Source organism: Gilbertella persicaria (assembly GCF_025201335.1).
Source record: "Gilbertella persicaria strain CBS 190.32 chromosome Unknown B0P05scaffold_5, whole genome shotgun sequence".
Taxonomy (NCBI): Eukaryota; Fungi; Mucoromycota; class Mucoromycetes; order Mucorales; family Choanephoraceae; genus Gilbertella; species Gilbertella persicaria.
In genome coordinates, this window is record NW_026251966.1 from 167,267 (window position 1) to 179,439 (window position 12,173).

Here is a 12,173-nt window from a genome sequence, read left to right on the forward strand (position 1 = left end):
TCTATAAGCTCAAGGACAGACGTAGTAAAGAAGCACACTCAAAACACCATTCTCTGTGAGATAAGTCTATCTTGAACCATGTTGATTGAAAATAAAAGTCAAAAAAGACGGGAAACGTCGGATGTAATTCATTGACATCACTACCAGATTGGCTTAACAAGTACAGTTTGATTGGACTTCCGCCCCAGAAAGACGTGTAAAATATATATCCCGAATGAAATAAATTTTTCTCCTTCCGCCGTTACCCGGCAAGAGAAGGGGGAGAATTGGGCCCTAACATAAAATAATTTTTTTTTGTATTGTAATTATTTAAAACGTTTTCTCTCTTTCCCCACTCTTTTTTTTCTTCGTTTTATATTTATTGACAATATGCAATACTCTCGCGTGTCACCCCTTGTATCTAGATTCACTCGTCTTTCTGCCCAAACAACCACAACTGCAGCTTTGCGTCACCTTTCTCAGGTGAGAAACTTGCACGTTCAAGCTCCTGCTGCTTTATACACCGTTGGCCATGAACATTTAAGGTAAAAAAGAAAACAAACCATATAACGCGCGCATTGTTTCGATAAAGATATGCATAGTAACACAACTCAATAGAAAATCCGGTGCTCTTAAGAAGGGTGCTTTTGTTAACCAATTCAGAACCTATGGTAACTATCTCATAAAAAATAGGGGAGCGTTGTATTTATCTTTTACTTCTTTAGCTGACAAGGTTGTCAAGGTGCCTCAAATGGCTGAATCCATCTCTGAAGGTACCCTTAAACAATGGGTGAAACGTAAGTTCTCTTTTTTTTTTTTTGTTGCGGGAAAAAAATATTAACTCGAGCAACAGAGGTTGGTGATTTCGTTCAACAAGATGAAGAAGTAGCCACGATTGAAACCGATAAAATCGACGTCACTGTCAATTCTCCTGCTTCAGGAACCATCGTTGAAATTTTTGCCCAAGAAGAAGACAACGTCTCTGTTGGTGCTGACTTTTTCAAATTAGAACTTGGTGATGCACCAAAGGAAGGTTCGTGGGAATTATCATAAGTGAATGTCTATTAACTCTGTTTAGGTGCTGCTCCTGCTGCCAAGAAGGAAGAACCTAAAGAAGAGTCAAAGCCTGAAGAACCCAAGAAGGAAGAAGCTCCTAAGAAGGAAGAGCCCAAGAAGGAAGAAGCTCCTAAGAAACAAGAACCCAAGAAGGAAGAATCCAAGCCTGCTGCCGAAAAGGCCTATGGTAACCGTAACGAAACCCGTGTCAAGATGAACCGTATGCGTCTCAGAATTGCTGAACGTTTAAAGCAATCTCAAGATACCGCTGCCTCTTTGACCACCTTTAACGAAATCGATATGACCAACTTAATGAACCTTCGTTCTGAATACAAGGATGCCATCGTCAAGAAGCACGGTGTCAAGTTCGGCTTCATGTCTGCCTTTGCTAAGGCTGCTTCTGAAGCCTTGACTGAAATCCCCGCTGTCAATGCTTCTATTGATGGTAACGAAATTGTCTACCATGACTTTGTTGATATGAGTATTGCTGTTGCTACTCCCAAGGGTTTGGTTACTCCTGTTTTGAGAAACGTCGAAGATATGGGTTTGATCGATATTGAAAAGAACATTGCTGAACTTGGTAAAAAGGTATAGTGTATTGAGTGTGAGTGAGTGATATTGACAGCTTCTTTTTTGAAAAAAAAGGCTCGTGATAACAAGATCACCATTGAAGATATGGCTGGTGGTACCTTCACTATCTCTAACGGTGGTGTCTTTGGTTCTTTAATGGGTACTCCTATCATTAACTTGCCTCAAACTGCTATTTTGGGTATGCACGCCATCAAGGAAAGACCTATTGCTGTCAATGGAAAGGTATGTATAAATGAAAAAGGCGTTTTTTTTTGACAGCAATTTAACTGTCCTTTTTCTAATTAGGTTGAAATCCGTCCCATGATGTATGTTGCCCTCACTTACGATCACAGACTTGTCGATGGTCGTGAAGCTGTTACATTCTTGGTTAGAATCAAGGAACTTATTGAAGACCCTAGAAGATTCCTCTTGGGTGTCTAAATAATGTATGGTCATGTATAAAACTCTGTCTCTCCCTTTACAACTCAAATTCATTCGACTTTTTTTTTCTTTTGCATTTCTTATCAATTTTCCCCTTCTCTATTTAATAAAAAAAAAGTAGAAAGAAAGGTGTAATACATGTATAAAATAGAAACCATATACTGTGCACTCATTCTCTATCTTGTGTTTCGATAAAACTCATCATAACAATCAGATATAAATATTTATTCTTTGCTTAGATAATAAGGATGACAAAGACATTGTGTTACAGATAGGATATAAATTAGAATTTAACAAGTACTGACAAGAACCCAAGTAGACCAGGAAGGACCAGATGGTGATGGTGTTTCGCCTTGTGTCCACCATTGAGCCTTATAGAGGTTTCCATTGTATTTGACAAAAGATCCACCAGTATAGACAGCAGTAGAAGACCAAGTGGGAGTAGCACTACAACCAAAGACATCTGTAGGTTTACCACTAGAACTGGTAGTTGTGACACTTGCGGTAGTTGTGACACTTGCAGTGGTTGAACTGGAGGGTGCGCCAGTAGTGATAGGATTAGCTGGTGTGTTGCCACCAATCATAGGAGCAATGGCATCAAGAAGTTCACCATTATCTTGTTCAATGGACCAGACAAACAGACCAGCCAGTCCCTTTTCAAGAGCATAGTTTGTCTTGACTCCAAGCGAGGTGGGATCATCATAAGAAATGAATTGCTTGTTAGTAGGGTTGTACAACCAAGGTGTTTGAGTGTGGTTGTCAAAGTGACGAATCCAAGGAGAGGCAGCTGTGTTTGGAGAAGTAAGAATGCCTTGAGAACGTATGTTGGTCCATCGCCAAACACCAGAAGCTTGAGAGCTGTCCTTGGAACAATAGGGATTGGTCCAAGGTCCATCAAGAGAATCACCAAGTGGAGGGTTAGGAGAAACAGCAGGATTGTATTGAGTAGTAGGATCACTTGTGACGGTCAATGTTTGAGCACGGCCATAGAAAGGAATACCTCCTGCAATCTTGTTGTAGGGAACACCAGCCTTCTTCCAGCTCTCAATGCCTTCAACAAAACCATAAGGATAGCCATGTCCAGGTTCAGCGTGGAAAGGTGCGTTAGGTCCACTGGTAGAGTTCCAAGCACCGTTGACATCAAAAGACATAACATGGAAACGGTCAACATAAGGAACGAATTCAGAGACATCAGAAGTTATCGTCTCTCCACCCCAAGGAGTAATGTGAACTGCAATCGAAATTTCTTTATGGACGTCGGGGAAATTGGAGTCCAAGGCAGCACGAAGTTCTTTAACAAGCAAGTTGAAGTTGGCAACATCATTATCGTTGACAGCATTACAACCTGCACCAAGTGAAGTAGGGTATTCCCAATCAATATCAACACCATCTGTATTGTACTGCTTGATAAAGTCAATGTTCCATTTGATAAAGCTAGCACGATTACTAGCAGAAGCAGCCATAGGAGAGAAACCTGTAGATCCAGACCAGCCACCAACACTAACCAAAACTTTAGTGCCAGCAGCATGGGCCAAAGACATGAGCTTAGGGAAACCATATTGTACATATTCTTTTTAGAAGAATTAGAATCTCATGCATACATTATACGTTGACCACTTACCATCAAAAATACCACTATCTTGCCAGATAGGAACGCCAGCACTGTTTTGGATTGCAAAAGCATAATTGATGTGGGTGTATTTCTTAAAGTTAATCATGGAAGGCGTGTATCGGCCATAGAGCCAATTAGGGAAATAACCTACAATGACTTTGTTGGCGTCTGCGCGAGCCCGAAGCCCAACAGGAGATGCAGAGAATCCTTCAAAGAAGCAAAGAGAGGCAGCAACCGAGATCAATAGAGTACTAATCTTCATTATTGTTTATGTGGAAAAGAAGAAAATTAAAATTAAACTGAACTCTTTTTTTTTCAGGGACATATATATATACGATTTTTGTTTTGTTATTGTTTTTTAAATTATGTAAATACACAAGATTAAAACGAGTAAGCTGCTATTAGGGTCTTGTGCAACTTTTTCAGGGTCAAATCCACCCGATTGACTGTGTAACGAGCACTTGTGACACGAATTATAGTTTGAAATTACCCAAAGTTCGCAGTATAGAGACGTCAATTGCATTCATAATTCAGATAATTAGTTATTTTGAGATGCTCTATAACGGTTCTGTTTAGATATTTCCTAAACAATAAACGCTTTCTCAAATTAAGACCATGTACATTGTTATATTGATGATGCACAAGTCAGGTGTGTATACATGTGTAAGGAAATAGTACTTTGTTAGACTCAGTATGTAAGCAAGGAAAAAGTGAGAATTCGTTCTTACCGTTTTTCTTTTAGTATGATGTTTGTGTGGTTGTATTCTAATTTGTTCCGAGGTTTACTTTACGACATGTTTACATTCTTTTTGAAAACAAATAAATCCCATATTTTATTGAAGAATACAATAAAAATCACAAGAATCGTTCTTTGACTCCATCAAAGTAACAAAAAAAAGGGACCCTTCTCATGAAGAGAATCTATTACGTGAGAACCCCTCTTTCTCCTTTGATACAGTAGTACATTGAATGTACAACAAATACCAAGTACCAATACATTTTGAAGAAAAGGCGGGCTATTTTCGTTTTAAAACATTTAATACAATGATGGTGTGACATGAAAACATAAAGCATCAGAATATCATGCGGAGAAAGGGTGTACATGAGGTAGTTTATATCATGTAGTGTATGACTATATTCGATCGATAGTACAGTAGTCTTTTTTTTTCACGTAGTATTTGTTCTTGAGGACTTATGTAATTTATTGTATTGTGCCTGAGAACAAAGCTTTTATTTATTCGCACATGTCATTTCTTTTCTCTCGTTCATAGACTCTAGGAGTAATGAGGGTCCTCATTGTTCTTTTTTTTTCTGGTATAGGGGATCATTTGCGGTTTTTTATAATGTAGTCTATTGATGTTTCATGAGAAGCATTTTTAGCAATGTCTTATTGTTTTAAAGTGAACATAGTCCTTATCAGCCTTGGCAATCTTACAAGGTAAAATAATGGACCTTTTATTGAAACAAATAGATAGAGATTATGTCAGACTATGTGTGATACAACGTGATATTTCAAATAAGGTGTCTCTGTCTTTAGTATCTATAGTTTGGTTCTTCATGTTACATACGGAATCCTTTATCATAAAGAACTCTGTTTGTGTAATTGAGATCTTTATTAGGCGATGCATCTGAGGATGTTGCTGCTTGCGTACTAGAAGCAATAAACATTTGGCTTGGTGTGTGATAAATAGAGTACAAAGAAATCACCTCAAGCTTGAATACATGAACTATATAGGATTGCCATTGCAAATATACAAAACTTTGGCTAATTAAAGCTACTTTGTTTAGTAAATAAAGCATTGACAACTACGAGAACAATATGAATTTAAGTCTAATGCATAAAAATGGAACAGGCGTTAGATGAAAATTAATGATAGCCTTTAGTGAATGATTACCGTAGAGAGCAAAGCAATCGTAATTTGTTTGACTATAAAGAAAATTAGATAAGCAGGACACATTTTAAATTTTATCAAGATTCTTTACCATTCACAAATACTACTGTATGTTCCTTTAACTGTTGCAATTGTCAACATAATAATAACCATCATAAACACAATGCAACAGATATAGGATGATATACGCTTTTTAGGTGACGACGGTTGATTGTTTAAAAATGAATAAAAGGGTAGAGTTCGATTTCGCATTATAGGTTGTTCATTTGGCTGACAAGCCGTTGTTTGTTGCTGTTCTGATGGTAATTGCTCCTGATTGTTTTGAACATCGGAAACATAGCTTTCATTCACTACTGATTGCTCTTGTTCTCCGTATGCTGGAGGTGGACTCTCAGGGTATTGGGAATTCGAATTTGTTGGTAAACTGGAGGAACCTATCCAAAATATAGTCAATTTAGTATTCAATTATATATGTTCTACTTGTTACCATCTTGTTGTTCAATTGGTAATGTCTTTGTCATGAAAGATCTATCTAAAATAAATAAATAAAAGAAGCAAAGAATAACATCAAGTATGCTTTTAATAATAGGATGTATTTATCATTTTTGTTGATATGTTTTTACAGAATACAGTTTACATACGCAACTAAATTTTAAATCAAATACTTGTTGGCTTTCTTTTCTTAGAGCAACCAAAAATCCTAATTAATGAGCTGTCTAAAAACAAGGGGAAAAGTGGTGTATTAGACAAGTAAAAGTATTGTTTTATTAGATCATGTGGTTGGAGGTACACACTTGGTAAAATACTAGAACAAAGCAAATAATCAGACTATGATAGCCAACGCAAACATGACGGCAGCTAATACAATAGAAGCACCCATGAAGTTGGTGCTATAGACAAGTGAGTATTTTTATCGTAATACAAACAAATACTTACTTTGCTGAGTTAGGTTGACCATTACCGTTAGAAGGAGTAGGAAAATCAGGTACAGGTTTTGTAGGAATCATAGTTGAAGAGATTTTGGTTGGCAACATGTTGGTTGAAGAAGCAAATGTTGAAGAAGCAAATGTTGAAGAAGCAGAAGTAAGAGAAACAAAAGTGGAAGTCGACCATGGAGCACCGGAAATGGTAGAAGGCAATTCTTGATGAGCAGTAGTTGTGCTATGCTGCCATTTTTCATCCTTTTTTGATTCATGTTTCCAATCATCATGGTTTTTGGATCCATTGTTCCAATCATCATGGTTTTTGGATCCATTGTTCCAATTGTCATGGTCTTTGGATTCGCTGTCCCAGCTCTTAGGTTCTTGAGACCCATGATTCCAGTCTTCATGTCCCTTTGATTCATGGTCCCAATTTCTATGTTCTTTAGATCCGTGATCCCAGTTTTTGTGGCTATCACTGCAACTGTTAGGATCATCTTTCTTGCATTCTTCTTCATGGTGATGATACTCTGAAGCAACCACTTTAGCTGCGACAAAACTTATAAGCATTAAGAAGAGCAAACACGTCTTGGCAGTAACAGCATCAATAGTAGTAAACTTCATTTTCAATAAATAAGATTAAGCTATTGTTGTACAATATGGTAGTTGACAATGCAAAAACATGTTCCTTTTATATAGAAACACAACTCTTGGCAACATAGTTTCGTTATAACGGTAGCCTGTACCCTTCTGCTATACATAGCATTTAGCATATACAAAAGCATTCAAGCAAAACCCTTGTGTTGTTGTCATTACAGCATAATGCAGTTTGCATCGTAAATATCAATTTTAACCGAAAGTAAGCCTGTCTAATTTTGACCACATGTTTAAGCGGCTCCTCCTTTCAATGCATGTACATTGACAGTAATACTTTTCATCTTTTGTTTTATGCTATTTCTTTTGAATGCCTTGAAATTTAATCTTTAGGTTATTCTTATGAACAGAAAAGATGTATTCATTTGTGAATGTAGTCTGTGTTGGGCATCTTCACAACAATTGAGTGCATCTCACTTGTAATAGTCATTTTTAGCATGGTATTTTTTTCTCGATTCAACTGAGGTTAAAGTAGTGGTGAAGCACAGAGATGTTCAAAAAACGCTATTCTATATTTCTATGATTTCAATCATGAATGCATGTATTTGAATGATGATTTAACTAAAGCGACGGTCAAAAGTGGCTATCATAAACTAGATGCACTATATGTGGTTTATTGACTCTGCTTTATGCGTAAATGCATCTGGAGGTGCTTTAATTGGGAGGTTTTCTACTCTAACTATATCCTTTTTCTGTTTCTTCTCCAAGGTTCCATACATAAACAAACTCTTTTACATTGCGAATGCTTTGTTCTAACGATAATTCAGAAGTCAACCTATGTACAAGACTTTTTTTATAGCACTTGAGTCTAAAGGAAGTTGATTTTATTAAACATATTTCAGTTGGAGATAATGGATAAGATGTCCAAAAAGAACTTACCGGAAGCACAGGTTACCAAACAGATCACAAATAAAGTTACTGTTTCGAAATTCAAATGCCATCTTATTTTTTTTTTCTCCTCCCCCCCTTTTTTTTTCTAGACAACCTCTATGTCGAGTAATCCTAAAAGAACAATACAGCCTAGGCCAACTAAAGCCTCCATGCTAAGACTACAAAAACAACAAGGCTCAGGCCTTGTCACAGCACAAGAAGCACCTACCAAAAAGCCAGAAACACACGTTTCTACAGCCACGTCATCGCGTTCCAAGAGCACAGTTGGAGCCACAGAAGGTGTCAAGGCTTTTATGGCTCAACAACGAGCTCGTTTAGCCAAATCAAATACGGTCGAGCAAGAGCCCAAAAAACGACAGAACAATTTTATGACAGGTGCTGAGCGCTATGGTGGCAAAACTGACCGAGACGAGGCATCACAGACCAACACAAGAAAGATACAAGTCGTGATAAAACAAGCTAAATCGTCCGGAAAACTAAATATCTCGAGCAGGGGATTGACAAAGATACCAGAAGAAGTGTTGAATATGTACCATGTAGATCCTAATTCAATTGTGGTTGATTTTTCTTCTTCTGGAGATGCTTGGTATGACTCAGTTGAATTGACACATTTGATAGCAGGCGATAATGCATTGACTGATATGGATGAGAGAATTGGTGCCGAGTTTGGTGCTTTAAAGCAAATCGATGTAAGTTTGGTTCTATTGTAGTGAGTGTTTGCTTATGCTGTTATTTCAGTTTCGCGATAATAAGCTTAAGGCATTGCCCGACTCTTTACAGAATTTACAAAATTTGACCAGCGTCTTGTTGCCTTACAATCAATTTGAGACTGTGCCTGCTATTCTTTCAGAGCTCAAGCAGCTTCGAGAACTTAATTTATCGCATAATCAAATCAAGGGAGATGTCAGGATTGAATCAAGTACATTGGAACAGTTGGATCTTGGCTATAATGAAATCAGAGGATTTGACATGCCTCGCAATACAAGTTTGATCAAGTTGAATTTAAGTCATAACCAGTTAGAGGAATTGCCACTTTCTTTCAGGAGCTGGTCCAAGTTACAAGACCTAAATGTTAATCAAAATAGACTTGTATCTTTATTTCCAGGTAAAAAAAAAAAAAAAAAAAAAAAGAGACTTAATAGGCTCACATTTTACAATTAAAGCTATTCGTGATAGTACATCTACTGTGACTCTTGCTTCTCTTGTTCGGTTAGATGCAGGCAATAATTATATTACAAGTATGGTAGAAGGAAACCAAGGACAAGTGTTGATGCCTAAATTAATTGAATTATCGCTTATGACCAACAAACTCGATGATTCTGGATTAGAAGGTCTCAAAGATACGCCTTATTTACAAACGCTCGACATCTCATCAAATCAACTGAAAAACATTCCTTTACTTTTGACGGATTTGGAACAACTTGAACGTTTGGATATCAGGGGAAATCAATTACACACTTTGCCCTATGAATTGGGTAAACTCACTCGACTTAAAGCTATTCAATGTGAAGGAAACCCTATGCGTTCATTTACATCCATGTCTCAAACACAACTGATTGAATCTTTGCGTGGAAGCTATGCTCAACAAGAATCAGAAGAACAAGAAGGAGAAGCAGTGAAAAAAGAACAGGATATGGACATTACAGTAGAAGAATTGAGTCGACAATTGACTCAAAAGGTCAATTTGTCTGAACGTCTTGATTTATCTCATAAAGAATTGACCAACATACCCAGTGAATACTTAGAATTCAAGCAAGAAGTACCAGGCACTCTACTTTTGAATCACAATCAATTCATTACATTCCCCATCATACCACTCACCAAGATATCCGACTTTATAGTTACTCTTGTGTTGGATCATAACCGTCTTACCAGCTTTAATTTGTCATTGGAAGGTGTTGTTTTTGCCCATCTCAAGACACTTAAACTCAACAACAATCGCATTAAATCACTCGAATGCAACCCCAACACAGCTTCCTTTCCTCGACTGGAAGAATTGTCTTTGAACTACAATGCACTCACGACACTTTCTGATGATTTGCCCAAGGTATTACCCTCACTCAAAATACTTTTGGCCAGTTCAAACAAGTTGGATAATTTGACAGACGCTTGTTTTGGACAAGGTCTGGAAATACTTGATATCAGTAACAACGATATTGGTTATTTGCCACCTGGATTATCTAGAATTCAATCCTTGAAAGAATTGGTAGTTTTCGGCAACAGGTAAAGTGAATGATAAACCCAATGGTATAGTTGTTTAACTCTACAATAGATTTCGAGTGCCCCGTCCTGCTGTGGTAGAACAAGGAACAAAAACTATTTTGGAGTTTCTTAAGCGTCGTTATCAAGCTTCTAATGAATAAATACCTACTAAATTATATATCAAGTCATATTTAGTCACTGGACCGCATTTCTACTCATAAGCAAGTTTCATTGTCAAGTGCAAATGCATTTAAAATAAGCTTTTTTAATTTATTATACATGCTGGCTGTATTTATATACAAGAAATAACATTGTAGAACGCAATAAGAAAAGTTGACATGCTTCAAAGGGGGAAATCTGAGTTTAAATTAGTATTCTCATCAAAAAGAAATAATGGACTAAAAGTATATCAAATGAGTGTATTAACAAAGCTGGTAGATATAAACATGATATATTTAATGATGTAAAGAATATAGTATATCTGTCAATAAGATATTTAGCTATCCTTGAAAAACGTCATTTTTGTTTTTGAGCCCTAGCGTACAACCTTTTGAGTATTTTTGCAAATATAACACCTTGAGTGTGTTTTATAGACCTAGAGAAACATTTCTTGCTAACACATATCATGTTAAAAACGTCTATATCGCTCACAAACTGCAAAATAATGAAAATCGAATATTTTTTTTAGGGGATCAAAGGACAAAATGACGAATTTCTGACTTTTTCAAAATGTGCTATATTTTTGCATGAACATGTTCTTTTATGTATACTCAAACATAGGAAACTCATAAAAAGGGAATTAGAAGGCAGAAAGGATGATTTACGTTGAGAAACACTCACGCCTGTAGCGGGCTGCCAATACAGTGCTTATAGAATATGATGAAATTAAAACAAGCTAATGTTTTGTTTATTTAAACATGAAAGCACTAGAATGACAAAAAGCAGTAATTTTATTGAATCGACTACTTGTTTCTGCAGCATCCAAATCTCTTGACAGAAAATCGAATAAAATTCTGAAGATGTACCAAAAGAATAGCTTCACAGGCTTTAATGATTCTTGACCTGAGTGTCTTAACGTTGCTGAGCTTTGAATGCTTGATTTTGCTCTTCATGAAACCTAGCAAAACAATAAAATGATTCAATAGTATATCTATACCTGCAGCTAAAACGTATCAAAAAACACGCGAATCATCTAGAAAATGGACAATCCCACTCTGCCAGCCCCACCGGTCACAAACGCAGTGTTGAATGCCTTTAGTGCCAAGTAGTTGTCCAAACCCAAGAGGCAAGGGAATGCTAGTTAGCAAAGTGGTCTGGCGCCATGATGATAGAACTTCCACCCGTGTCTTGCCACGGTACCTCAGAAGAACATCACGCTGGTTTTTAACATCTGCTGAATCTGTTGAGAGAGACACAGACATTAGAGCCAGTTCCATCTAACTACAGTGGTATTATCACTCTGTAAACCCGCCTGTCACAGATGCAGTGTTGAATGCCTTTAGTGACAAGTAGTCGTCCAAACCCAAGAGGCAAGGGAATGCTAGTTAGCAAAGTGGTCTGGCGCCATGATGATAGAACCTCCACCCGTGTCTTGCCACGGTACCTCAGAAGAACATCACGCTGGTTTTTAACATCTGCTGAATCTGTTGAGAGAGACACAGACATTAGAGCCGCCCACTGTAGTGATACTTGATAAAGAAAAAGATGAATACTAGGTACATGGGTGGACCAAGAATTTTGACGACTAAAAATATGAAATTATTGGCCGAGGTAAATAGTCCATATATGGCATGTGTTACAAAAATGACTGGCTGAAACGCGTAAAACGAACGCTAGTACGTGAGGAATCTTCTAAACTTATAAGCAGCTCAAACAACATAGTCCTGCTCAAACCTGCAAAATACACAAGTCAAACGAAAAGCTAGAATTATGCTCTAGCGATATACAAAAAGCTTG

General features: G+C 37.2%; 8 protein-coding genes across 8 annotated transcripts; 3 read left to right on the forward strand and 5 right to left on the reverse strand.

The window, feature by feature from the left end:
- The first annotated feature begins 265 nt into the window (after positions 1-265).
- B0P05DRAFT_526654 (dihydrolipoyllysine-residue succinyltransferase E2 component) lies at positions 266-2,243 on the forward strand. Its single transcript, XM_051576455.1, has 8 exons — positions 266-524; positions 598-650; positions 705-776; positions 833-1,012; positions 1,058-1,119; positions 1,153-1,623; positions 1,681-1,848; positions 1,912-2,243. The coding sequence occupies exons 1-8, from the start codon at positions 370-372 to the stop codon at positions 2,044-2,046; spliced, it is 1,296 nt and encodes a 431-aa protein (XP_051438328.1). The 5' UTR covers positions 266-369; the 3' UTR covers positions 2,047-2,243.
- Positions 2,232-3,960, reverse strand: B0P05DRAFT_484754 (glycoside hydrolase superfamily). The gene is made up of 2 exons (XM_051575246.1): positions 3,668-3,960; positions 2,232-3,616 (listed from the first exon to the last, which is right to left on the reverse strand). The coding sequence occupies exons 1-2, from the start codon at positions 3,918-3,920 to the stop codon at positions 2,337-2,339; spliced, it is 1,533 nt and encodes a 510-aa protein (XP_051438329.1). The 5' UTR covers positions 3,921-3,960; the 3' UTR covers positions 2,232-2,336.
- Positions 3,961-5,077: 1,117 nt separating this feature from the next.
- On the reverse strand, positions 5,078-6,110 carry B0P05DRAFT_526658 (uncharacterized protein). The gene is made up of 4 exons (XM_051576456.1): positions 6,038-6,110; positions 5,642-5,984; positions 5,554-5,585; positions 5,078-5,489 (listed from the first exon to the last, which is right to left on the reverse strand). Exons 1-4 carry the CDS (start codon positions 6,069-6,071, stop codon positions 5,443-5,445), a joined length of 456 nt encoding a protein of 151 aa, XP_051438330.1. The 5' UTR covers positions 6,072-6,110; the 3' UTR covers positions 5,078-5,442.
- A 124-nt stretch (positions 6,111-6,234) lies between these two features.
- Positions 6,235-7,122, reverse strand: B0P05DRAFT_634365 (uncharacterized protein). Its single transcript, XM_051583548.1, has 2 exons — positions 6,487-7,122; positions 6,235-6,440 (listed from the first exon to the last, which is right to left on the reverse strand). The coding sequence occupies exons 1-2, from the start codon at positions 7,092-7,094 to the stop codon at positions 6,374-6,376; spliced, it is 675 nt and encodes a 224-aa protein (XP_051438331.1). The 5' UTR covers positions 7,095-7,122; the 3' UTR covers positions 6,235-6,373.
- Positions 7,123-8,128: 1,006 nt separating this feature from the next.
- Positions 8,129-8,545, forward strand: B0P05DRAFT_457641 (uncharacterized protein; the record flags this gene model as incomplete). Its single annotated transcript, XM_051573960.1, has 1 exon — positions 8,129-8,545. A coding segment is annotated over one exon (417 nt), but the record flags the coding sequence as incomplete, so codon positions are not given.
- Positions 8,546-8,738: 193 nt separating this feature from the next.
- Positions 8,739-10,378, forward strand: B0P05DRAFT_463071 (uncharacterized protein; the record flags this gene model as incomplete). Its single annotated transcript, XM_051574148.1, has 3 exons — positions 8,739-9,120; positions 9,179-10,238; positions 10,288-10,378. The coding sequence occupies 3 exons, from the start codon at positions 8,739-8,741 to the stop codon at positions 10,376-10,378; spliced, it is 1,533 nt and encodes a 510-aa protein (XP_051438333.1).
- A 715-nt stretch (positions 10,379-11,093) lies between these two features.
- Positions 11,094-11,950, reverse strand: B0P05DRAFT_503865 (uncharacterized protein). The gene has a single exon (XM_051575484.1). It carries the CDS (start codon positions 11,651-11,653, stop codon positions 11,390-11,392), a length of 264 nt encoding a protein of 87 aa, XP_051438334.1. The 5' UTR covers positions 11,654-11,950; the 3' UTR covers positions 11,094-11,389.
- Positions 11,192-11,359, reverse strand: B0P05DRAFT_456202 (uncharacterized protein; the record flags this gene model as incomplete). Its single annotated transcript, XM_051573946.1, has 1 exon — positions 11,192-11,359. A coding segment is annotated over one exon (168 nt), but the record flags the coding sequence as incomplete, so codon positions are not given.
- Positions 11,951-12,173: the final 223 nt, after the last annotated feature.